A 26,673-nucleotide genomic window follows, 5' to 3' on the forward strand; every position below is an offset into this window, starting at 1 on the left:
AACTTAGCTGTCTATAAAAGGGTAACTGTGACCATGCCATGGGTTCACACGAAGCCCATTTGATGGATATAGTAGGAGTTTATTGGATTATTCTGATATTTATGGGGAGATAAATTGCTTAACATAGGGACATGTACATTTGTGTGTGAGTTTGAGTGTGTGGTTTTTTTTACTAAGCCCTGGTTTGTTTTTGATTGCTCAAGGCTCAGGGTGGAAATGCACCTCAGTTTCGGGACTCCAGCAACCTCCTATTCTCATCCCCAGAGGACCCCCGGGTCATCAGTTCCAGGAAGGTATCAAAAGGAATGCATCCTACTTTGTGTGGAGCATGTTAAGCATCTTTCCAGAGTGGTGTGTTGTCAGATTTGGAGAGTTACACCTCTAGATGCATTAATTACAGATAGTCATTCATGAGGGAAAAAAAGATCATGGAAACTTCATAGTCATAAGATTGACCCTGCGTTAATGAGTTGTTCAACTGTCTCATACAAAGGTGTATTTTGACCAACATTGTGGAAGGTTCTTGCTGTGAGAAGTACGTTTCTGCTTTTTCTGTAGAGGGGAAAGGTGTTTGAGGATGCACGGTATTCCCGTACTTGCATTCTGAGTTGACAGTTTGCATGGAACATTGGCTGAACCAGATGTTAGATGTGTGCCTCAAGGACTGTGGTATATAGGGTAACAAGGCAGAAGATTTACCCTTTAATGTATTGTGATGCCCAAGCGGCACTGCTATAGAGTGGCACAAAGAACATGCCATGGAAAGAACAGCGAGACCTAAGCAGTGCATGGTGATATATAGGGATCCCTGGAAGAATGCACAAATGCTGAGTTCTGTGGTTTAAGAAACACCTTGAGAGTGATAGTACTGTCCATCTCATTAATTACAAGTTTGAGAGGTCACTGCATATTTTACAGGCTAGCATGGGCGCATTAGTACACTGTATTGGGCTTTAGTGCAATGGGCAAACTTGGCGTGAAATTTCATTACCCAACGTGTACACCATGAAAGTAAAGAGCCTCAAGTCTGCACTGAGGGGTGTGACTCCAGTAGGGTCTTGGAACAGGGCATTTAGTGCAAGGGGACACTTGGCCAGAACAGCAGTGAACGAGGAGAGATAAATCTAAGACCCTAAATGATGATGAGGAATTCTGAGTAATCAGAACAGCAAGAAGGACTGAGTGTTTTGAAGTCCAGCATACAAGGTCTCTAAAAGTATACATAATCACAAGGAGTATACATTACATTCATGCTCCGCCTTACACAGTTTTTAGCTGTAACAAGAGAACCTCCACATTAAATCCCCCTGGTACCTCTTAGTTATTTTTAAATCACTACACTTAATTTACAAATAGAGCATGACACCTGCACTTCAGCATGGCAGTGTGCTTTAAAAAGACCTCCGGCAAAGAGCACCGAGGGGACTGTTGGCATTGCAGCACGGGTCCATCGAGGAGATACCTGATGATGAGTCATGACACCCACTTGGGTGTGTGAGGGCTCTTGCTTCTGAGCAATTAGATCCCCCAGTTCTGCTTGCCCTCCTCCCCCAACGCGCTGACTGACTGTCTTTTTCAGACTTCCTTCAAAAGAAACTGCATAATCCTTATGATTGAGTTCTGAAGAGTGACATTCATTCCCAGAGTCTAGTAGTAAAGCAACTTGCAGTGCTCTGTAAGTGGACAAAGGCCATTGATTTGACAAAAGGAAGAAACTTCAAAGAAGTGCTGTGAGATGACGTTCATGGGACCACGAGGAATAGAGACCAGTGTGTGACCAAAGATGGGGCATGTGGAGGACAGTATGGGGGAATAGAGCTCGGTTACTGAAAGTGAAACGAGACACCTCCAACTTACCTTCTACACACAGGAAGTTTTTCTATTGTAGCACTCTAAAAGGACGGACAGAGATTCTCTTGTTGGGTGGTCCGAAGCACATTGAGGAATGTCATACCACAGTGGAAGAGAGGCTTTTAGTGTGATTGTACTGGCTCGGTTGAGGCACTCTGAGGAAAGAGACCACAGTGGTAGTGAGGCCTGTGGATCCCCTCATGGAAGGGATTCCAGTACAGTGAGTTTATAGATGCCGGGAGCATTAAAGCTGTGGAGGACAGTGAGGAACCTTGGTGGAAGACAGCACTGTGGTGCATGCTGAAGAGCTAGCTACCACAGGTGAGGTGTGCTCAGTGACAGAAGAAGCTGCAGAACCCAGGGAAAGTGAGATAGTTTGAACACATCTGAGCAAAGTTACCAGAGAAGCACAAAAATTGGAGCACGGTGAGGAAAGAAACGTTGTTGGGGGAAAAAAGCGCTGTAGGGAGGGACTACCTGGGGGTTGGGGGGGGGGGGCAGCATGAGTGAGTGTTGTTGAGCACCCTAGGAAATGTAAGGGCAGTGAATTGCTGTGCTGGAGAGACCTTGTATAGTAGTCCACTGAAGAATAGTATTGTGAAAAAGAGAAGCAGTGCCTATTGAGTACTCGGAGAGAACAAGTAATATTGAGCATTCTAAAGTGGGAGACATGGTGGGGGGGTGCGGGATGCTGGACAGAAAATAGATACAGGAGGCCTACATGGCATGGTAGCAAGTTGCAGAGGGAAAACGGGGATTGTTACATTTGTTAGGGAAAAACCTTGCATGAAATTAGGCTTGCCAGCAAACGGACGTTGGACCACAGGGCAAGTTTAAATGCCCTCTGAGCACGTCTGTTTGGTAGTGCACACTGATGGTTGGGAGTACTTCACAAACTAGCTGAAGAACATTGATGGAAGTTCTTCACTGTCTAATTTCGTTTCCTTGAAACATTTATTAACTGGCACTCACTTTGTTTTATTTTTGAGTTTGCAGTGGTCATTTCCTGCATGTACTTAAATCTTCTTTTACTCACATAGCCCTTCTACTAGGTCTTCCTATCACCCATTTGCTTAATGTAGCATGGTTTACTAGCCAAGTCGCCTTTTTTTCACAGTGGCCCTTACTTTAACCTGTACCACTTCAGTAATTTCGTATGGACTCTACCATGCAGAAGTTGAAGCCTATAACGCCAATTGTAGGGAGCTCTGTTTTGTTGCAGGACTCCCTCTCACACCCCTTTTGCCTGGTATTTGAAGCAACTTTTTCTGAAGTGCACGGGGTCCCTACCAGCCAGGTTCTCTATGCCAGTGTTATTTACCGCAAAAGTATACAATTGTTTCCCCAATTGGCAAATCCTATATCACCCTCTGCAAGGTAAATAGTACCCCTGGTACCTAGGGATTGAGGTGCTAAAGAGGGTCTCAGAGGGCTGCAGCACAAATTATGTCCCCCTAAGGTACCTCTCACCAAGCAAATTACAGGCTACCATTGCAGACTGTGTGCCTTGGTGCAGATAAAAGTGAAAACACAACATGGCACAGCCTGCGTGCCATGTCCCCTAACATTGCATTAATATATGTAAGTTACATCTACAAAAGACCTTACAGCCCTAAGGCAGGGTGCATTATATTACATGTGAGAGAAGATATGCCCTTGCTATGTCTTTGTCAATTCTCAGACATAGTAAGTGACCAGAGAAGCCATTGTAAATACATGTGCTGGACACTGGTCAATACGAGTTCCCCAGCTACATGATGGCTTTACTGACAATAGGATGTTTGGTTTCAAGAGAAAAGGCAGGAAAACTAGTCAGGTAGGCGTGACACCATCAGGCTATTACCACCCCTAAGATGGGCTACTGTGAGGTGGACACTATTTTTCAGAGGAAGCCATCTTTGAGATGGCATACTTAGTAATTCTGGGACAGGGCTACGCCTACTTCACTTAGGAAGTGATCATATAGGGGCGTAATGATCCCAATGATCAGTAGCCAATTGGCAACTGCCCTACACAACCCTAACACCACTAAATTCAGTATTTAGGGGACCTCCTGGCACCAGAGAAGCTGATCCCTGCTGACCTGAAAAAAAATGACACTACAGAGATGCAAAAGGCAAGAACTGAATATCAGTGACCGATTCGGCACCAACCCTGCCTGCCTGTGAACTTCGACCATTGTGTGAAAGACACCTCGTCCTCCAGCTGCTTATACTTCCAAAAGCCCGGGATGACTGCCAGGCTTCACTCCAGCACCAGGAACTCCTGTGGATTAGTGAAGCTGCTCCCCTGCATCCTTGCAGGCATCCAAGGACCGCTGAAGAGGACTCCAGCCCGCCAAAATTGATGCCGGACAGCACCACTGCACCTGAGCCTCCCAGCCCATGTTGAAGTAGGCCAACAGTGTCAATCTGGTCCCCAGCCTTTCCAGACAGTCTATTGTGGGTTTCCCCTTTGCAACCTTAGTTTTGATGTCTGCAGTTTCTTTGCGCAAGCTCCCCTCAACCGCCTCCACTGACGCCAAATCCGATGGTCCACTGCACCTCTGCACCCGGATGCCCATGAACAAGAAGAGGACCTTTGGTGTCTCTGCGTCTCCCAGGCTCTTGAGATTTAAGGTCACTTGTTGGTACACCCAGTCTGGTTCCCCAGTCCACACCTGCAGCCTGTGCTGTGGGCCTCCCTCCACCGTGACTGCCAGTGGTGGCCAACACCCGATGGTCTAGGAACCATCTGTACCCAGATGGCCTGGACTGAGAAGAAAAGGACCCCTGGTGTCCCTGAGCATTGCTAGGCCTGAGCCCACTCGGTGGCTCAAACAAGCAGGACTCCCAGTCCTAAACTGCATCCTCTTTCCACAGTGACCTATCTCCATAGGAACGCATTGGGCACCCAAAGATGGTGTGCACTCTATTCCCGGCTGCCCCTGTACCACTGAGGGTGTACTGTGGGTGCTGCCTTGGACCTGCCTACTACTCACCTTAACCCCAGGAGATTGGTCTTGTAAGTCGCTGTACTCTATCTTTTTGCAGAACTTGTTTTTCCTCCCATAGGATAACATTGCAGAGCTCAGAAATTGCACTGTGGCCACTTTCTAAAGTGAAAAGAATTCCTATTTAAAAACGTAGTTACTTGAACGATTTTTCTCAGATGCCTAAAAATATATAAAGATACCTGCTATTTTCATAAATTGGCGTGGATCTCCTTCTTGAGTAATGTCTCATTTATTAACTATTGTATTTGTAATGTCTTGCATTCCTCTGTGTTAAGCCTAAGGCTGCTCACCCACACTACCCCCAAATAGAGCAGTTTGGGACTGCATAGCAAGCCCTTTCTTCTCACTGGGGAACCCCTAGACCCTTTATACTGTATTCACATACTACCCACATAAAGTGCCAGTTTCCTACTTAAACCTTTATATTATCCTTTAACTTTCTGTTTTTACTTTTAGTGCTGTATGACACACACAACTTGATCTGAATTGCTCACACCTCATTAAACCTACGCATTAAATGCAATTGTACTGTTATTTAATTTTTAAACCCTTACTGTGGTATCTGGAAACATTGGCCTGCATTCAGATTTAAAGTATGCATGCTCATCAAAAGCTTTTTAAAACGTGAAAGCATTGTAGTCTATAACCCATTTATATTGGCTGTGTTTCTGAGTCAGTAGTTCTTTGTTGATCAAAACATTTGACCTAGATTAGTTTCTTTAGTCCTGAATAATAATATTGTTAAATTGGCCTAAATATTTAAAAACATTTTTGTCTTTGAAAAATGTGTATATTTTGCGTGGTGGAAAAATGGTTCAAATCATTTATTTGTGCCAGGAATAACACCCATTTTTATGATTTTATGAAATCTTAAATGTGGGACTGTTAGTTTAACCAGTGCAGCGGCTTGTTGCTTTCAAATTCCCTACAGGAGTTCAGGCTTTGTGTGTGTTTTTTTTTTCTTCTTCTTTTTTTAACTTGCATAGTGTGTCGGTTCCATATATTTGGATATGGGTGCACATCCAACTGTTTATCATATTCATTGGTCATAGAGTGGTGCATGCTTAAATTCACATATTGCTGAATATGAAACACAACACTGTTTTTTACTACACATTAGTGGCCATCCTGTTTCAAATATAAATTTTGTTGTAGCCAGTGAACACTCCATTTTGAAGTTCATATACTTTTTTTGTGCCTGTGAATAGCCCTGAAGCAAGGACGTTTTTTTCTTTTAGAAAAAGTTGCAAGACTTAGGGGGTCATTCTGACCCTGGCGGTCTTGGACCGCCAGGGCAAGAATGACGGAAGCACCGCCAACAGGCTGGCGGTGCATTAATCTCCATTCGCCCCGCCGGGGCCGGCGGTTTTCCGCTGTTTTTGCCCCGACTGGGATAATCCACCAGGGCAGCGCTGCAAGCAGCGCTGCCGTGGGGATTATGACCCCCTTACCGCCAGCCTGTTTCTGGCGGTTTTCACCTCCAGGAAGAGGCTGGCGGTAAGGGGTGTCCTGGGGCCCCTGTACTGCCCATGCCACTGGCATGGGCAGTGCAGGGGTCCTCTAACAGGGCCCCGGACAGCTTTTCTGAAAAGCGCGACGGGTGCAACTGCACCCGTCGCACGCCCGCAACACCGCCGGCTCCATTCGGAGCCGGCTCCTGTGTTGCAGGCCTCATTCCCGCTGGGCCGGCGGGTGCTAACTTGGTTAGCGCCCGCCGGCCCAGCGGGAATGTTGGAATGGGGGACCGCGTTATTGTGGCCGCATGGCGGCCACCGCCCGCCAAGGTTGGAATCACCCCCTTAGTCTGGTCTTGCCAAGTACATCCATATTATATGTTGTGTTCTTGTAGGTTTTTCCTCTTTAACTATAGCAGGGATACTGTTTTTAACAACCTATGTAGTTATGCAAGAGATTCCTTTTCATTTATCTTGTAAGGAATTGTGTATAACATCCATAGGGTTTTCTCATAACATTCATACCTATGTTTTGGGTAAGTTTGTCTACAAACGTCTATAGGTTGCCTGCAAAATGGCATGGTGGTATTAATCTGAAATTACTTAATTATGCTTTAGTGTTGGGCTATTTAGTTTTTATCCACATTTCTTATTACATACTTTGCCTCTTGAACAACTAATGATTCTTCTTGCTGTGCCACTACTTCCTGTTTCATACTATGCTTCTATCTTTTCTGTCCCTAGTATTCTCTTGTCTACAAAGGTTTCTCTCTGCTTCCTGAAAACGTTTTCTACTGGCAGCTACCGCAGGTCTTCCTAGGGGATAAGGTAATGAGGTGACTGTAGTTGAAGTTGACCTTTTTTCCTTTTCTGATCTTTTCTACACATCTTGGTTGGATCACTTCATACAAGCCTTGTGTTTGGTATTCTGAGTGCTAACACAGAAGCATTTGTAATTATATATGCAGTAGAGAAGTCACCTAGTACGTCAAATGTTCTCACTCTTAACCTCGCTGTAATTGACCATATAGACAGATGTACACTCAGTTGTGCACAAAATTCGCAAGAACTGGAGAATTTTCGCCTCTTGTGTGACAGAGACCTATTTGTTCTGGTTTCATCATGCTCAGGCAGTAAATCACACAATGGTCCAATGTTGTGCAAAGGATTCATAGTGTGCCGGAGTGTCTAACATTATGAGCATCTGTTGGAATGGAACAACATCTTGATAGCCTAGTTCTCCATTTGTGATAGATACTTCTAACTGCAGATAGCTCACCTTTTGAATATTTTCCAGGCATCAGACTGGTTTCAGAAAATCTTTAGCACTATCCCTGTAGGTCAGTAGTTGGCATTGTGTGGCTCCACCCCAATGTGGTACCTCTCCAGGAGTGATGGTCCGAGCCACCCATCTCTGCTGAGGTCAGTTTATCTTTCTGTGCCACCAGTTGCAGATCTGGAACTACTCATTGTCTCATCACAAGTCTATTTCTAAAACATGTATTTTTAAAATACCACTGTGCATGAAAATCCCCACCCACCAAAGCTCTACAGGGTTTAAACCTTACAGTGACTAGCACTTTAAAGTACGTTTTTGGTGGTTGGGGTTGGTCCACAACTCCTAAGCATGTAGAGAATGTGCCCAAGTAAATCTAAATGCTATACAGGAATGCAAAAGGAAGCATGATGTTACCAAACTTTGAAAAATACCACACTGTGACTAGTCTAGGTCAAAAGGGAGCTTGTTATAGCTCCTGAAGTTGTTCTCTCAGCAGATCATTGTTGCTGGGGAAGCCATTGGGTTAGTCGAAAGAGAAGCACAAAAAGTCCAACCATGAACTCTGCCCCTTTCTGCCACTCTCAAACTTCAGAGAAGGCACATGAGCGTCAGCGTGCCTTTTGATCTCTCTCCTGAACTCATTCACCTTTTGAGCCAATTCCGTCCCTCATCCCGAGGCAGCTTGAATTTCTAGGCCATTCTTGGACATACTGCATTTAGAGGAATTTCATGAAACCATGCCTTATCTTTTTGGCACTCTACTGGCTCCCTCCAGTGCCCTTGTGGGCTCCAAGGAACCACTAGGGCCTCCAACTAGAACCCTGCTGCTAGGTTTCCCTTGGCGCCAGCTGAACCCCTGAACCCGCTGTGGGATCTGCACAGGTTTAAGTGCCGCCTTCGGGTCAGATGCTATGAGCTGCACCAGACATCCGAATATTGATGCCAGTGACAGAGAGAGCAGGGCAAACAATTGTGTTCTGACTCAAAGCCGTACTCAACCAAAGCTGCACCTTAAGCCCACTGTACTCTGACACACTGGCTTTGCCATATAGAATGGCTGAAACTCACCACAGTTTTTGCAGACAGATTCAAACAATGATCAATATGATAAAGGGTTGAATTTGTACCTCAATACACAGAGGACAGTTGTTATGAGGAATTACAAGATGCAAGGGATCTGGACATTTCTCCAGACTCCAGATTGGTTGCTCTCCTGGCCCTGCCAAGGAAGACCATTTTGAAGTGGTAATGCAGAGTTTGGCTGAGGTGCTGACCTCCAACTTCCAGCCATGGAGGTAAACGCAGGCATCCTGATTCAGGTCCTTCAACCAAGTCAAACACACACTCGCCCTCCTCCGCCCTTTAATGAGCCCCTAATGGGTATTTTGCTATGCTCATGGGCAAAGCCTTGCCCTAGGCCTTTAGTAAACTGATAACTTCCTCTGTGCCATCATCCGGAACCAGGCTACCTGGCTTTTCTGATGTATTACACAACCCCTGAAAGTTTGGTAGTGCGAGCGTCTGCTAGTTCCATTAACCTTGGATGCCTTCCCTTCTAATCTGCTGAACCGGTAATCAGATCACATTGAGACTTTTGGCAGACGCATGTTTTCCTCTACCAGCCTTCCTCTGCACTTGGTCAACACCAGTTGTCTCATAAGTCTCTACTCATGCACTTTGGGATTCAGTGGCCCTGGTTTTTGCTTGTCATGTCAGAGGATCTTCGGCCTTCTCCCACCAAGGCTATTTAGGACCTTTTGTATTAAGCTGTGGGCTGGATACTACTGACGGCCTAGGTCAGGCAATAGACACCAGTGTAGCTTATAGATAGCTCACCTGGATGTGGTCTATCTTCTCTAGAGGCATCAAATTTTCACTTAAGGACATACACTTTGACGATTCTCGCCTCTTGGAGAAAGACTCTATCCCGTAGCAGTGTAATGATAGTGGGGCCACACACCTTCCATGGGCTTGTCTGCTCCAGTGAGGCATTTTCAACAAGAGTTTCACCACCTCCACAGCTTTGATAGGGGCTACCCATATCATCAATACCAGACTAGACACCTTGCCCAGTGAGCCTTCCAGCCATTTCATGGCCTAGGCTGCTCATCTCTTAAATGACATGCACATCAAGGGAAGCATCCAGCCCCGTCCCCTCTGCGCTCCCACTGCTGCAGTCACAAAACCATGTTAGTGTGTCCTTCTAGACACACAACCACTGTAGTGGAGGCAGGATCTGGCATTTTCTCCCAGGGTGGTGAGCAATTACATCAGGTGGCACATTTTCTGGTCCATGCCTTTTCTCATTCCTTTCCACTCTGCTTCACCTTCCACCACCGTTGGGACGGATGAGAGAGGACCATTTGTTCATGTTGCGCAGGAAGTGCAGACCATTCTGGCCAAAGGGGACATTAATAAGGGTCCTGACATTGAAAGTGGGGACTGGGCGCTACTCTCACTACTTGCTGGTTCTGAGAAAGAATGGAGGTCTCTGTGCTTTTTTTTTTTTTTTTTTTTTTTTTTTTTAGAACTTCGCCCACTCAGCTATCAATGTATCAAAGTCAAACCTTACTCCTTGGTAAACGATCCTGTTCACTAGAAGCATTCTCGACATGGTATAGTTTCATGCCTTTGACCTGGAGTGGAGAGGCCAGGGCATTGAACTATGATCCTGATGTTTCAGCCTCATTCTTGGGTCTCAGTGAGGATAACTGTGAGGCTTCTGGATTTACTGACCTCCTGCATGCTGCTGGCGAAGCATACCACATGGTATATGTTGTTTACCGACGCCTAGCGAGCTATGACTGGCAGATGCATCTGGAGGTGGCTCAGGGTCACTTCCACAAAAGGGGAGAACCCTGACTTGAACTCTTTGCCACTGCTGAGTTCCTAAAAAGATCAGGAAGAACCAGGCCAAAGTCATCCTAATGGCACTGAATTGGTCTTGGAGAATGTGATACCTGGAGCTCCTGAGCACGAGCATCTGTCATCTGATCAAACAGCTGCTTCAAGAGAATATTCTGTCGCTGAGCAGGGAACGGTCCTGCATCAGGGCTGGTGCAGACTTCACCTGTGGAGTTTAGAGATCAAGTGACAACAGTTAACTGCATTCAGTTATCCTCCTAAAGGTATAGATTACATGTTGGCAGGAAGACTCCCTCCATGGAATCTGTATACACCTGCTGTTGGGAAAAGTTTGTGGTTTGGTGCTGTAGTACGCAGACCATTGTAGTACAAGCCAAACTACCCTAATTATTGCTTTTTGAGTTGTCCCTAGCCCAGCACAGACTTCATTGTGGGCACAGTTAAGAGCTGTTTATCTGCTATTTCAGCGTTTTTTGCAGTTACTGAATTAGCCTTCCTGTAAAATCACCTATTGGGATGTGTTTTTTTTTTTTAAAGGGTTGCAGTATTTGTTCCCACCTCCACCTTTCATCATATCTCAGTGAGACTTGAATTTGGACCTCATATTCCTGATTAACCACCTGAGAGGTACTCTTGGCATCTATTCACAAGGTGAGGAATCAGCAGCTAAATGTATCCATCAGAAGAACAGGTCGCTTACCTTCAGTAACGCTCCTTCTGATGGATTTTGTCTAACTGCAGATTCCCCACCCCTCAATTCTGTGAATTGGAATCGTTTCCTATCTAAAAAGATCCCAAATTTAGAGATCTGGGCACTGGTTAAACCAATCTGCTGGTGTGCTTCGTATCTGGGCACACAGCTTAGAAAGCAACTGACGTCAGCGCACCGGGTTACCACTTATATGCAGCTCCGTTTCGAACGATAATGGCATGGATACACATGACTACACCTACCGGTGCACAGAGATACTGCAAAAAAGTTTCCATTTCCAGTCTGATGTCAGGAGAAGACTCACAAAATGAGTAATCTATAGTTAAGGTATCTACCAAAAAGAACGCTGCCGATGGTAAGTAATCTGTTCTCCTCCAAGTGGACACAACCAGTATGTTTCTATAACAATCAGTACAACTATGCTGGTACACAGTATTGAAAGTGTAGTTTGATTTGTGAAACTAGTTTTCACAACATTTTTCTTATATTTGTGATATTTCCATGCCCACGACTCATGCCCTGGAGGGTATAGAGCTGAAAGGTGACATTTACGAGTTGGGTGATGAACCCTAGTAAAGAAGCTACAAACTAAGAAATAAAATCTTTATAGGCAACAGGCACTTCTAGGTGCTCCACCGATTTCTAACTTCTCTCCTAAAATACTCTGCAGTATATTTTGTAGCTAATACAGACACTTTTCCATGTGAAGTAACTTTGGCTGTTCGAAAACAGAGTATGTGGAAAGGAATTTAGTCAGAAACTTGATCTGTGAAGGTGCTAGTTTGCAATGGATTAGCATGGGAATACCCTCTAACCTGAAAGTGTCGCTTAAACAGTGACAGCAGCACACAACTGCTACATGATAAAAAAAAAAAAAAAATGCTGCTCATCTTGATTTAAAAAAAAACAAACAGTGACCCTGTCAGTGTCCTAATTATGCTTTAGCTGCTTTCATTAACTGATTTTGTGTGCCTATTATAAAGAACTTTAGAACTTAACGTTCTGCACTATTTAGGATTCAGCAGGATTACTGAACAACGGTCCATCAAGGGTCAACATTTTGGAATGGCTCTTCCAGTTATGTTTTTTTAGGGTGTCAAACTATGTATGATGTTACTTTAATGCTAATTTAGAATTATTGACAAAAACATTTTCCATGATTAGAGTATATTTTCCTAGTTGTCATCCAGAATGAATATTATCACATCAAAAGATGCCTGTGAATGGTCCTGGCAAGCACAGGGAAGTGATCCTCTGGTTTTGCCTGAAGCCTCATTGTTAATGTTAATCCCACCACCCTGATATACCTCTGTAGCAAAATTGTTGTCCAGAAGTTTTCATTTTTGATTTGTGTTTTTTGGATCATTAGAGAAATAATTTAGCTTGGGTAGACATTTGTTTTAAAATGGCGGATGTGTTGAAGTGTTGATGTAATATTTCAGCAACCATGAGACCTATATACTTAATTTTGGTGTCAAAACATAGGTTTGGGGGGTCAAGTTGTGTTACAGAGACAGAAGATACCTCCTCAGAGCAACCCTTCTGCCATTTTCCAAAAAGGCGGCTATATTAGAGAAAGAAGACATATATGGAAACAAAACAAATAATGGTTTTTAATCCTTTTATGTATTCACCAAACAATGTTTATGATCTGAATATGAAAAAAATAACGTTCATCGCTCCTGGTTCGGACACATTTTCATAGTTCACCTAATTTGTTTCGGCAATCGCTTATTGTGCATTTGCGTAATTTTGAACATTTGAGAAGAGTATATCGAAAGGGGCATATTTTTGTAGCTCAGGTCTTGCAAGTACACATACCCGTAAGTTCTGTGGGTAGAGGCTTTAGACATTTCGTCGGTTTTAGCACCCCATCAATCATAAGCATGAACCAAAACATCTACACATCTTTTGATCAAGTAGAATGCTTTTTTTAATGTGTGCACGCACAGAATGACATTGGTGGTATGTCACTTAGCAGAACTGATCTCTTGAACTCTGCACCGAAAATCTTCTAATGTGTGACAGCCAGAACTCGTTTTCCATACATGCACAAGGTATTTTTCTATGTCTGTAACATTACATCTCAGTAAATCCTTTTAGAAATTTCACAGGTTTAGCAGTTAAAGCTCCAAGCTTTTTTCCAGTTTTGCTCACAGTGACATCACCCGTAAGAATATTTCCTTGATGAGAACACTGGGCGTCTCTGGGTCAAGTTTCTTTTACAGAATATGAAGCGAGATTAAGTGTCTTTTTATGTCTGTTCCTTAATGTATAACTCTGACAATCTTGATTTATGAACATTACAACAAATTTAAATAGCACAATGGATCTCAATAATACCATCGGTGTCATATGACAGTACAATGACTTGATTGGAACCATTTCGAACAGCCCACTCAATGTGTGACACAACACGAATTTCAGCTTCCTTCAATTTGCTGTTTAGTTCTTTAACAATATGGTTCGTACCTTTTGAATATCTCTCTGCAGGCACCAACTCCTCATTGACAATCATTCCACTTGCAATAATTGGAAATTCAGTGTTATCTAAAGCATCAGCAATGTTTTGGTGAGTTAACATCTCCAAGTTTATCTTGTTCGATGTTGCTGACCAGAATTTCTCAAGTTGCACTAGAATAGGTGGTGAAAATTTGATGCAGGCACGGTCATTTGTTCCACTTGTAGACATTTGTTTGATGTTCTCACATTCTTTGATAGATAGTTCAAGATAACTGTCAAAGACAATGTGCAGTTCTTGCAAGGTGCACAATGACTTTGATGTCTGTGGAACAGTCCGAACGACCTCTCCAAAATTTTGCATGGATGAAATCTTGATCATTCGCCATTGTGACATACAGTCCACAGCAGCAGCAGTTTTCAATGAGGACACCTTTTTGAAATGAAATTCTTCAGGTGCTTCACTGGTTTGGCTGCAGCATCTCCATCAAGTAATGTGTTTGTTGGAAGAAGATCATGCAAAAGAATGTCCTTGATGAATTCACCCCTTTCTTTTGCTACATCCATCTCTCTGTGCCTGCCTTGCAAAAGGTTTTTTTGTTGCATGTTTTGTAGCGACTGGTTCGAATAAACTCTTACAATGAGAATTAAAGCTTGGAAGTTTAGCTTTAGTGATTATGTCAAAAAGCCTTTTCTCTTTGAATACAAATCTCTCCTGCTTCAGTTCTGCATATAGCTTTGATCAATGTTCCGGGACATCTAATAGACGTGTCTTTATATCGTTACCCACAGGCTCAGTCATTATACAGAGGTTTTCTTGCCGCTGCATGAAATGAAGGAGGCTGTCAACATGTTTATTAAAATGCTCTTTCCCACAAGCTCATGGTGATGAACAGTTTCACGATGGTCCTTTAATTTTGTATTTGTCATCTCTCTGAAAACATTGCAGATAGAAAGGACTTAATTGTAAACCAGCTGCCATTAAGCAACATAATCACTTTTACGTGTCTGACCAACAACTCCCTTGGAGCTTTTCGGCGATCTGTTGATCTTCTGTTGCAGTATCATATCTAGAGTCACAGAATTGAGCCTGCCCTCTCTCTTTCACCTCAAAATGTCTTTGGACTAATTTTCTACCTCTGGCTTCTTCACTCTTCCAAATGCCAGGACCATATTCAATCAAATTCACAGAACATAGTAATTAGTGACTCCACAGTGTTTACATGCAGCTCTCAATCACCTTCCCGATCAGCATGTACCAAGTTTTTCACTAGAGCTATTGTGTAAAAACAGTTATCCAGAACTTGCAAAGTTCTGATTTTTCTTCACATTCTTTGACAAACTCTACAAACTTGTTTTTGAGGTTTCTGATTTTGAACTAAGTGAATTGAATGTTGCCTGGCTTTGCATTATGTCTTTTGAATGAAGTGCACACAGTACCTTGCTCACTTCTTAGATAAGATGTGCAAAACCTAATTTGTTATTTTTCCAGAAAGAATTCCTACACAATGTTTCTATGTCCTCAGATATGATGAGCATACCTTGTAACAAATGAATATAATGAGTTCCATTCAATACTGATTGGACAGTTTTTCTTTCAAAGATTTCACCCTCAATAAGTGCATCGTCTATGCCACATCCACTAAGATAACTTCCTGCACACCTCAACGCAACTTTTGTCATGTGGAGCAAGTCCATAATTGAATAAAAATATTTCATTTCCACTGGTTTGTGCATACAAAATGTCAGCTACAGCATGGAGAGCACCTTAATGCAGGAAATTGGCAGGATAGGCTGGTCTTCAAGCTGAGCACTCACATTTTGGAAATTGTTTAGAGCAGTGTATACTGTTGGGTAGTTTGTGATTGGAGATTGTTTTACTGGCAAATACCCAACCTTCTTCAGTGGGACGGTATTCTGGGAGATCAAAGCATGAATTCTAGCCCATGGAGGAACTGGCTTTTCTTCATTCTTCATTCCGCACCGAATAAGCGATATAATAAATTCCGTAAAGTCAGCTTTGCGGACCACAGCACCAGGTAGAAGAAGGTCCATGTCCTCAGCCACTTTGAAACTTTCTGATACACTGGGATGTTTTCGATGGCTTGTAGTGAGTTTGCACATGTTGGCAAGGTGGTTGGGTGATAAGTTTGAAGCTTTGTTTGTTTATGCCTACAGCTGACACAACTTGTTTTCCAGCAGCTACTTCATTGGTACAGTCTTCAAATAGCCCCATGGCAGTATCGTGTGTTGGATGTTCCAGACAAAGAAGAGCTGTCTTCAAAATTAAAATTATCAAGAGCAGCAATTGTAAATCCTTTCCTGGTAAAGCAACTTTAAAGTGGGGTGCTGTCGGATTCACAAGACTTTAAAGCATGAGCTGCTAACAAGTTCCTGCATTGTACTATGTCATTATAACTTTTCTGAAATACCAATCTCATTCATTGAAATGATTAGCTCGATGCTTTTCCATTTGTCATACACTGCGTGGGCAGTCGTGTAGCGGAGTTTTCTTTTTGCTGTGATATAATTCATAAAACAAGATTTGGAACAGACAGTACATTTGCACAGCATAAGCCTGTTGGTTCATGGGATTGTCTTCCATTTGTCGTCGCTTATCTTCAAAGCCATCATCAGTATTATCAGCTTCTGTTCTGAAATTAAGAACTTTAGTTTGTAACAGTTTTGCTTTGATGAAATTAAACACAACGTTAAAAATTTTAAGACGATATCAGGCATCCTTGTTGACTTCCGTGATTTGCAGAACTGTGTTGCATCTATCATTAAATCCAACATCTAAATCTTTCAGGATGTTACATAAAATGGTTCCTGGTGATTTTACTGTATCCTGTGATCTTATTTTGGCCGCAAGAACTTCAGGAGTCAAATCTACTGAGAACACCATAAGTGCCTCATTCTTTTTGGTAGACCGACAAAAACAAATTCTGTCATTCTACATTGTCACCAGAAAAATCTTAATTTCATTATTATGGATCAATACAGTTTCATCAATGTTGACCATTATTTCTCTGATCTTACTGAGTGTGAACCCGTAAACCAGCACTTGAGTGGCTTTAAAATGTAAGTTTTGTTAGTGAGTGCAAACTTAACTGAAGGCTCGTGGTTACTTTACTGCTGGGAGCTCATTGTACATTCAGATTTCCGATTGTATGCATGCTTGCAGTTCGGGTGAGCATATAGATCTGCTGCAGATGCATTCACCTCACTGTTCAGATCCGCTACTCAACTGAAAACTTCATCTTGAAAGAAACTAGTTGCAGCTAAAACATGTTTGCCCTTTGAGACTCACATACTCTCTACTTTTTTCTTTTGTCAATCCCTTTGGCCCCTGTTCTGGTTAAACCACAGATAACACATTGAAGATCCTCTGCTTTCTAATCCGTTGTTGGAGGTGGATGAGGGTAACTGTCGATTTTCTAACTGGATGGGCATTGGATTTGGTTGTCATCGCTTTCTCAGAAAACTCTAATCCTTGTTGTGATTCACTGGTTTCTGCTATTTTTGACAAAAAATTTTCCAGGCATTTCCGCATTTTATACGACTTGTAGCACTTGTTACAGTGATAAAATATTTGATCCTCTTCACCCATCAGTTTCAATCTTTTGAGAAATTCATCTTGCCATATTTCTGCAGCATCTCAACCCCTCATCCATTCAGCCACGGTTGATGTTAGCTTTTCTTTCGGATTAGTTTGGCATATGTTGCATTTTTCTTTGTTGAAGGAGTCCTCAGAATTTGTAGTTAGGAACACTCTGTCAGGAGGTAAAGATCCTCTGCTACCACCTGCTTAACTCAATGTTTTAGAACCTGCATCAACGGAAAACCTGAAACAAAAACAATATTAAAATAAATTACCAATATGATTGCTAAAACACATAATAGAGCTGTCATTTTGGAAACTTGTGGAAGGGTAGCTCTGAGGTGCTTTTGGTCTTCATAAGACTACTTGAACCCCAAACCCTATCTTTTGACACCAAAATGAAGTATATTGGTCTCATGGTTCCTGAAAAATTAGAACATCACTTGAACACATCTGCCATATTTAAAAATGTTATCCAAAAAACATCGACCCATAATAGCAAAGTCTACCCAGCTAATTTACTTCTCTAATGATAAAAAAACACAAATAAAAAATGAAAATCTCTGGACAACAATTGTTTTAACGGAGGTATATCAAGCAAACAGCACTATGTAGGTGATGCCTCTGATGGAGTTTGCAAATCACCTTTTATTGTAAACTCCATAGAATTAGTCCTTCTAAAGCATTTTGAATTGATTTTTGAATTGGACCCAGATATTAACATGGGAAGGGCAAGTAACTCCTGGCTCAGTGGTAAGGGATTTGGGTGTTGTAAAATGGAAATGGATCTGATGTTAGAGGTAGAGCTTTAAAGGCAATTGCCTTTCAAGAAAACACTTCATGGAAAGGGTGAGGACTTGGCCCAAAAGTCCTAGATCTGTTTTTGAAATTAACTTTAATAATAATGGTTCATCTCCACAGGTTGGATCCTACGGTGGACGTCTACAATACACCCTGTCTTACAATGCTGGGATTCGGGGGTCCCCTCTGCCAGATGCAGATATTCAGATTACGGTATGCCAAATCAGAGCTTCCTCCAACTTTTGGGGGCAAGGAGGAAGAATGGAGAATGCATGTGTTCGCATGACCAATGCTTTGAATCAGTTGGTTGTTCTGTGTATGTAATCTTTGTTTTAGAATAATATGATCATGCATGCCTGACTTACAAAAAGTATTACAGATATCCAAATAGAATGTTGCACACTTTTAGAAGTGTCTGCCTTTATTGTCTTGATTGTTGAAGTATTGGTTGTATTTTCAGCACGTACATTTAGCTAGCATTGCACTTAATTTTTTCCTGTTGTGACCCCTATTTTCCTGCACATGTTACTTAGCTCCTACAAAAGTTAATTTGTCCTTGGGATTTTAAGCACCATGCGTCTAGCCCTAGACCACGCTCTATAAACGTTAGCCAGAACAGTTGCGACCATGAATAAACTACTTGAATTGTCGTAAATGTGCATGATTGTACTGTGAATTTACAGCAGAGTAAATATTCTGGTATGATTTTGCATGCCAGCCATCAATGTTTCCAACCATTCTACATATCTGCAGTTAAATCCTGCCACCTGGTAGCTATTACATTACAAGGATAACTTGAGGGAGAATGTTGGTTAAAAATATTTGCCATTTAATCAACTTTGGTTTCATATTTCTTGCTCATTTTTTTCTGTTTATATTCTATCTGTCTATGTATCTTTGCTTGTAGCATGTGTTCCTGTAGATAAACATTCTTTGCATATTCCTGCTATCTAGTGATGGGCTTGAACGTTTTCAAATTTCTCGAGTCTCAATAGGTAATGTAACTCCTCCTCTTGGTGGACATTGTGCATGGGTAGCAAATCCATGTTAGTTAGGTTTTTATTCCCCTGTCATTGGGTTCAGAGTTTACTGAGACGGCTCCAAGTTTGTTGCATGCTGAAAATGTTTCTTTCTACCTGTATGGTTCCTTTTCAATCCTGGTATGGCAGATAGGTTAGTCACTGTTCCTTTGTCTCACCTGTACCTCAGTGCCTCTAGAAACACCAAACCCCATCATTCAACGCCTGGGACATTGGGCTGTCTGGACCACTTGAGCTGTGTTTCTTTAGGCATCCAACACGAGAAAATGCTTATCTCACATGGGTGATTGAACATACACCCTTTCAAAATTGACCTTTCTGCAATTCCAAATACCTGTGGGTGGACCACCACAATGTGTGCAACTTGTACCTGTCTCCTGACCAGGACAACCCTTCCTCTGTTGTGCCTTGCCTGTTCTGATTCAAAAAGATGCTGAGGTATCGCAATAAGCAGCATTTGACACACCGCTATATGTACCATAGAACAGACTTCAGATCTCTGTGGAAGAAGATTCCTTTAGTGCCAAAGAAAAGGAAGATGCTTACCCATCTGGACTCCCAGCCTTGCAGAGCTACCCAGCCTGGACAGCCTTTTCTAGCATGTCAAAGCATGAGATGCTTGAGGACATTGAGCTGATATCAGAGACCAGTGACCTTCATACTAGGACTACATCCAGGGTTGTGAGTATACCATGAGGCCCTGAAGCACATACCACAAAGCCACAGACTCAAAAGAAGGCCCAAGATGAGGCTGAGCACTGCTCCTGCAGGAGTTGGGTGTTGAGCCCCTAGCAAGGATGTAAACAGACCCTCTCCAAACCCCTGCCACCTTTGGCTTACGGTCAGCACTGGTAAAAGGCTTTAGAGCTGATCAAGCCTCCTTTGCCAGAAGGCCAAGTTCCTTCTTGACTTTGGTTGTCTACACTACCCGCAAGCGCATCTATGTCCAGGCCATTGGTGATAGTCTACCACCTGCCAAGGAAGAGTAAACAAGCAACATTCAAGAGGATAAAGGTTGGGGCAGCAACTCATCGCATATATCCAATTATGTTGCACTCCTCTCCAGGTATAATAGGGCTCAGTAGGAGGAGATGCATGTACTCTTTAGACAAGGGAGAGGAAATAGTCCCAGAGCAAGATAATCTCTAATGCTAGTGTCCAATGTGTGTTAGATGTTCCGGACACAGCCTCTAGTGTATTCCTCAGGCATCGGTCCTTGTTCCTGATCTCCTGGTTTAAACCCAAGACCCAGCAGCATCTCCTCAACTTGGCATCTGATGGAAAACACCTCTTCATGCCCCAGGTTAATTTGATGCTGGAGAAAATAAAGAAAGATATGGAGACAAAGATCTATGAGGATGCTACAGATTTCACCATACAGGGACTTCTTCTGTGAACAGCAGCCCTGTGGTGGATCAAAAACAACTAAGCCCAAACAGCATTGCTGCTCATTGGGGCAACAGCAGAACCTTCACCAGCAAGATGGGATACAGCCCCAGAGGTAAGAGAAAAGGTGGCTCCAATAAAGGGGATTCCACCTTCAGGCAGTGACATGCCAAGCATTCCCTTCCCACAGTACACATGTCACCTGTTGGGGGGAGGATTCAAGATTCCTTCTCTCATTGGGAGGAAGTCCCATCTGACCAGTCCACCATAGCTATTGCCTTAAATTACATACCACGCCTCCCAACATTTTACCCCACATGCTCTCTCTGGCAAAATGGGGTGTATTATATGGTGTGGTTGTGTAACCTCAACATGTAATACTCTTACCAATCCCTTTAGGACCCTTAGGTTTCTTTGTTAAACTTTCAGCTTAACCCTGGGTAACTGTTTCTGAACAGCAAGGGCTGCACAGTGTACAAGAGTAAAACATTTAAACAGCACTAAACAGTTGAAGAAATCGATAAAAATAGACTGTTTTTGGACACCACAACAAAAAGATCCAGCAGAATGTTCCAGTGATATAGAAATTACAAGGTAGAGCAAATCAAAGTATTTTACTCAACAGTGAACAAGAAATTGAAAATTCACTACATTTGACACTCAGACATTTTTCACTAAAATGTTTGCGGTCATTTGGAATAGCCTTCGGTGACTAGCTCTAGTGGGAAGCCAGTCGGGGGAACCAGCAAGGTCCTCAAACGGTTACCTCAGGAGGTGAAGCAGTTTTCATGTCAGATCCAGGCACTTTTATCCTTTGCAGGGCTTTCCTCTGGAAGTGGTCTTGATGCAAATGATGAAGGATGTTGAAGATGCTCAAAGGGTGATGTGGAAGCGATGCAGTCCACAATAGTCTTGCTGCGACTACTCGGTCCATGAAGGTAGTGAGGCAATACTTGACACAGTCGATATCCTTCGAAGTTCTCTTGGTGATGGCAGAAGTTCTGTCCCTACTGGAATACCAATCGCCTAGTACTGCGGTCCTGGGCCAATACTTCCTGGGTTGATCACTCGTCCTCTGGAGGTCCCAGCTGCACTTTGACAACACTCCCGGGTTCATCGAACTCTGGTGCAACTTTGTGCATCCTGTCCTGGTCCCTAGTGCTTGTACGGTGGTGGTTGGCGGTGGCTTGAAGATTCTTGGCTCCCAGCTTGCCCCGGCAGGCTTCTCAACAATTGTGTCCCTGTGAACAAGAGGCCAGCTCACTGGCTCTTGGATTCTCTTGCTTTGGTTGGGTTCTGGAGATGGCTTCTCCTCGAGCATGACTCAGCAGGCACAGTCCCTCTTTGTCAGCCACTAGGTTCCACGGTGCACCAAGGCAGTCCTTCTAATCTAGTCAAGATCTGAGTTTGGAATGCCAGGGGTGCCCTTCATATGCCCAGAGAATGCCCTCAGGGAAGGCCAATAGGCTACTACGTTCCCTCCCACCTGATGTCTACTTCCTGCGAAGTGTGGCATCTGAGCATCCTAATATCCACAGTTCAGCCCACTTCCTATATGGCAGGACCCCTCTCCTGGCATGTGGAGCTCCCTAGCCCAACCCAGAGGGGTGGCCACCCATGGGCCTATACGTCCCTGGGAAACTGGTTTGACAACTGGTTTCCCCTTACCTGTCAAGTGCCAGTCTGTCTGCCTCAACAGTCAATCAGCCCCACTCCCAAGTGTTACCTATTTGCCATTCAAAGGCAGCTTCTCCCATAAAGCTCGGCTTTTGGGCCAACACCCATTTGGCTACCTGGAGGAGGGAGTTGAAACCTTCCAGAGTAGGTCCCTATTGTGTCCTTTTCTGGGAGTCATGAGCATGTCTCTCCAGGAGGGCAGAAACCTGTCTCAGTGACAGGACCCTGTGTCCAACCAGTATGGGCACTGGGGAATAAAGGCAACAAAGTGGCAACTTTGCTAAAGTTGTGCACTGCAACTTATCTTAATTTCGACCTGAGAATCAAGTTAGTCTTAAAGTAATGATTTGTTATCTTGGATGGCCCACTTTAGTTGCACCATTCCAAAGTTAGCACAGCTGAGGGGCAACCAAGTTTTTCCACAGAAAAGACGACAATTTCATGTTTTTACTATCAGAACCTGTAAAATAACATGTTCTGTCTGTGGGATACGTTGCACGGTGCCCTAGGACTCAATGGGTCTGCCATACTTCTGACTTGCATATATACCAGAGGTAAGTCTGCATTTGCAGTTACTTTAAGTGGCAAAGTTAGTCTGGCAGTTAAAACTGCACTTTCAGTCTGAAACCCTTAGTACCATTTACTAGGGTATTACAGGTAAGTTAGCTTGGCCAATTGGGTGATAAACTGGTATTTCAAATTGGCTAAGAGTGAGGGCACCGGCACTGACGTCTGCTTAGAAGGCCTCAGTGATCTTTAAGTCAAAAAAACAGTGGCATCAGTCCAAAAACGTATGGGTGGCCATATAGAAAGGACATTTCCTTACCCAACCCACCTCCAAACAAAAGGTGATGAGCACGGGTGATACTTTTCATCTAAGTGGAAGAACCTTGAAAGGCCACCCACATTGGCATGGTAAGTCCCAGGTCTGTCTTCCACTGTGAAGTCTATTCCATGTAGGGAAACGGGCCACATCAACAACTTGGGGTTCTTTCCTCTCATCTGCATCAACCGTCTAAGAGGCCTGGGGTTGGATTAAACTCTGAAGTAAGTCCCAAACAGGTAGAGTCTCTGCTTCTTCAAGGACCAAACCACCGTAAAGGCTTCCCTCTCAATGGCACACAACAAAGGCTACCCTCTCAGTGGCACTCCAGCACTGCTGTCTGGGGAGGAGTTGCCTGCTAATGAAGGTGACTGACTGATCCTAGTCCAAATCATTCACTTGTGACAACACTGTCCCAATCCCATGTTCAGAGGCAACTGTCTGGACAATAAATTCCTTACTCAAGTATGATGCCTTCAGGACAGGCACTGAGCATAGTCAAATGGTACAGCAGGTTTACTAAGGAGCAGAACAGAGGCATTGCTTTCTCAGTACAAGCTGCCAAGCTCCAGAGTTCACTACTGGGAGAAGTCCCTCTTTTTGGCATGGTTACCCCGATTTTTCGCCTGTTGTCAGTGTGCTTAGACTTTTTTCACTGGGATCCTGCTAACCAGGACCCCGCTGATTGTGCTTACTCCTCTAAACCTGGTTGCCTTGGTACCTTTACACCCCACAGTTGGCATACTGGTGTACCCCTATAAGTCCCTAGTATATGGTACTTGGGTGCCCAGGGTACTGGTACACCAGTGGTCCCCTCCATGGGCCGCAGCATGCATTATGCCACCCATGGGAAGCCCATACAAACTGTCTCTGCAGGGCTGCCATTTGCAGCCTGCATGAAAAGGTACATGCACCCTTTCACTGCTGGTCACTACAGCAGGTCACTGTAAGTCACCCCTCTGGCAAGCCCTTCCAGCCCTAAGGGAAAGGTGCAGGTACCTGTGTGTGTGTGTGTGTGTGTGTGTGTGGACACCCCATCATTTCAGGTGTCAAAAGTCTCATGAGAGCTTCCTTTACAGTTTCAAAAACCCTCTGACATTGCTTACTCCAAATCACCTTTCTGGGCTGTTTCTTGGAGATCGGTTTTGGTTAGTGGTGCCTCCATTTTACCATAAACTGTCACAAATCTCCTTTAATATCCAGATAGGCCAAGGAAGGCTCTGACTTGAGTCAGGGTCTTAGGAGCTTCCCAGACCAGATGTGTTCGAATTTTGGGGTGTAGAGGTTGTACATGAACTTCACCCACTTGGTGAACCAAGTACACAACAGAACCTTGCCGTATCTGGCACATACTTGTCTTGACAGTCAGACCTGCCTGCTGCAGGGCCTGAAGCACTTGAGGTGGACAAGGTGATCTCCCAGGTTGAGCTAAATTCAGCGGTATCAAGATAAGCTGCACTGAAAGTCTCCAGACCTGAAAGTACTCTGTTCATCGACCTCTATAAGGTGGCAGGTGTACTTTTCAACATAAAAGGCACCCCTATGAACTGAAAGTGGCCTTAAGGTGTAGAAAAAGCTGACCTCGCCTTGGTTTCTGGTATGAGGGCTATCTGCCAATAACCTGAAGTGGGAAGGGTATGCCAGACATGAGTCCGGTGCACACTATGCCACCAGATTCTAGCTAGCCTGGCTGAAGAGGGGTGATACGCCGAAACCGGCCCGAGCATGCTTGTTTCTGGTCCAGGGAAGACCTGGCCTGACAGTTCAGGCTGGACTCTTCCCATGGGAAACAGGGTCAATACTGATTTGCATATGGCTGGGTCCAAACTGGAATGGCAAGGTGAGGAAAAAAAACTGATGGATTAAACCCAGATCTGTGACTGGGGGTGAATTTTTGACTTGCTCTACATTCCATCCATCAACTGTTCTTTTTGCATCAGTCTTCTTTGTTGGCACCAGGTCTTCCCCCTGAGGGTTATTATTAATTGATAAAGCGCATGGCTACTCCAGAGGAGTTGGGCTTATCCTGGGCCCGTGGACCTTTAATGGCTGGGTGGCCAGCCCTCTGTCCCCTCCTCTTAGCTGTGGGGCCTTGGTCCATAGTTTCAAGCTCAAGGATCTCCTGACTCTCCTTCAGGGCCTTTTGTGCTCTTGTACAGGCACATACCCATTATGGTAGCCCCAGCATGGTTGCATGGGTCCTCCTCTCTACTTCTGCCCAAGCAGAGGTTTCCAGGGCTTACCACAGTAAGCATTTTACAGGGATGGCGAGAACATAGCTACCTTCCTTGGACCAGTAATCTCTCCCTGCTCATTCTATCTCTGCCTGATCCCAGGGAGATCGCAGGTATGTTCTGAGAGCTGATCCTGCAGACTGTAGTCATCCCACTCCAAGTTGTCAGTCGGCTAAGTTTGAGAAGGACAAGAAAAAGTCTAAGCGTTCTTCTGCTCTCATAGCAAGCACTGTGCTTCTAGGCCTTGCTCCCGCACTCCACCTATGCAGATAGCAACAGGGTTTGTTCCACACTTCCTCGAGTTTTCAGGGCTCAAGTGACCAAGCCCAGCTCAGGAAGTTGACACAATAAACTCCATCTTTGGGCTAACTGCTCCCTCTGACATGCTTTTGAGTCCCATGGAGCTGAGAAGTGCCCTTAATGGGTTACCTCTCTCGGGTCCACCACAGATGCCACCTCGGCCCCCTGAATTCCTTCCCAGATCCAGACTGAGACTGTCATGGCACCTACGCCGTTCCCAGTTCACCCAAAACAGTTTCTGGTGCCACTGATCCTACTTGAAGAGAAACCTAGCCTCCTCTCTGACTGCAGTTTGGCACCACCGCAACGCTGTTCGAAATCTACTCCAGCACCGTTCAGATTGCATCAACACAATCTGTTCTTGCCCCTCCCCACCTCCTTACCCCCCCCCCCCCCCCCCTTGACAATCCATATTCCTAAAGGATGGTGATGATGATGAAGAGGTTTATTTAGGGTAATGGCTTTTTGGGGGATGATTTCTACCAGGAAGAAAGCTATTATGAGGATCTGGGTGACGCCAGTGGTCTGGACACCCCACCAGACTCTGGCCTGGTTTGTCCTCTGGACCCTGCAATGGAGGAAGGAGCGTCTTTCGCTGTGGTGGTACGAAGAGCAGCAAAGGTCCTTGACCTACAGCTACCCTTTGTCAAGGTCAAGGTCTTGATAGAAGTGCTTCAATAGTATACAGGATGATTGCCCGTCACCAATGCCCTGCCCCCAGAGACTCTGCCTTCCTCACCCATTATTCCTCTCGTTAGAGCCCGATGGTGCAGGCCTAGATGGTCAACCTTTATCAGAGCAAATTCCTTACCAATTCTACTGAACAGGGAATAAAAGAGGTTGGAATCCCTTGGGAAGAAGATCTTTTCTTCTACCAGCTTGGCTTTGGGGCCAGTAGACACCATATGTCTCTTTGGTGAATATACTCACGCCTTGTAGGACTCGGCAGCTCAGCTTGAATCAAGTGCTTATAGACAGCTGGGACGCAGCAAAGTTCAGCATTCTGTGAGGACTGAACCCCACTGTCGCACTACGCAGGGCTCTGGCCTCAACAGTGGCACTCCACCTGGTTGAGATTGGGGTTTTCAGGGAATGTCCAATCTTCCCTGATAAACATGCTTTTAAACACCTCCTACCTCTTTGGCAATAAGGCAAACATGGAACTTGAGCGCTTTAAGGCAAGCTGAATCACCAT

At 44.2% G+C, this 26,673-nt stretch overlaps 1 protein-coding gene across 7 annotated transcripts in view; it reads left to right on the forward strand.

The window, feature by feature from the left end:
* Positions 1 to 26,673, forward strand: part of HSPG2 (heparan sulfate proteoglycan 2) — a 933,800-nt gene that overhangs the window by 443,069 nt on the left and 464,058 nt on the right. For all 7 annotated transcript variants that reach the window (XM_069240056.1, XM_069240057.1, XM_069240060.1 and 4 more), the window contains exon 35: positions 18,139 to 18,231. In XM_069240056.1, coding sequence (XP_069096157.1) covers positions 18,139 to 18,231 — 93 coding nt within the window. The remainder of the gene's footprint in view (positions 1 to 18,138; positions 18,232 to 26,673) is intronic.

The sequence above is a fragment of the Pleurodeles waltl genome, chromosome 6 (assembly GCF_031143425.1).
Source record: "Pleurodeles waltl isolate 20211129_DDA chromosome 6, aPleWal1.hap1.20221129, whole genome shotgun sequence".
Classification (NCBI taxonomy): Eukaryota; Metazoa; Chordata; class Amphibia; order Caudata; family Salamandridae; genus Pleurodeles; species Pleurodeles waltl.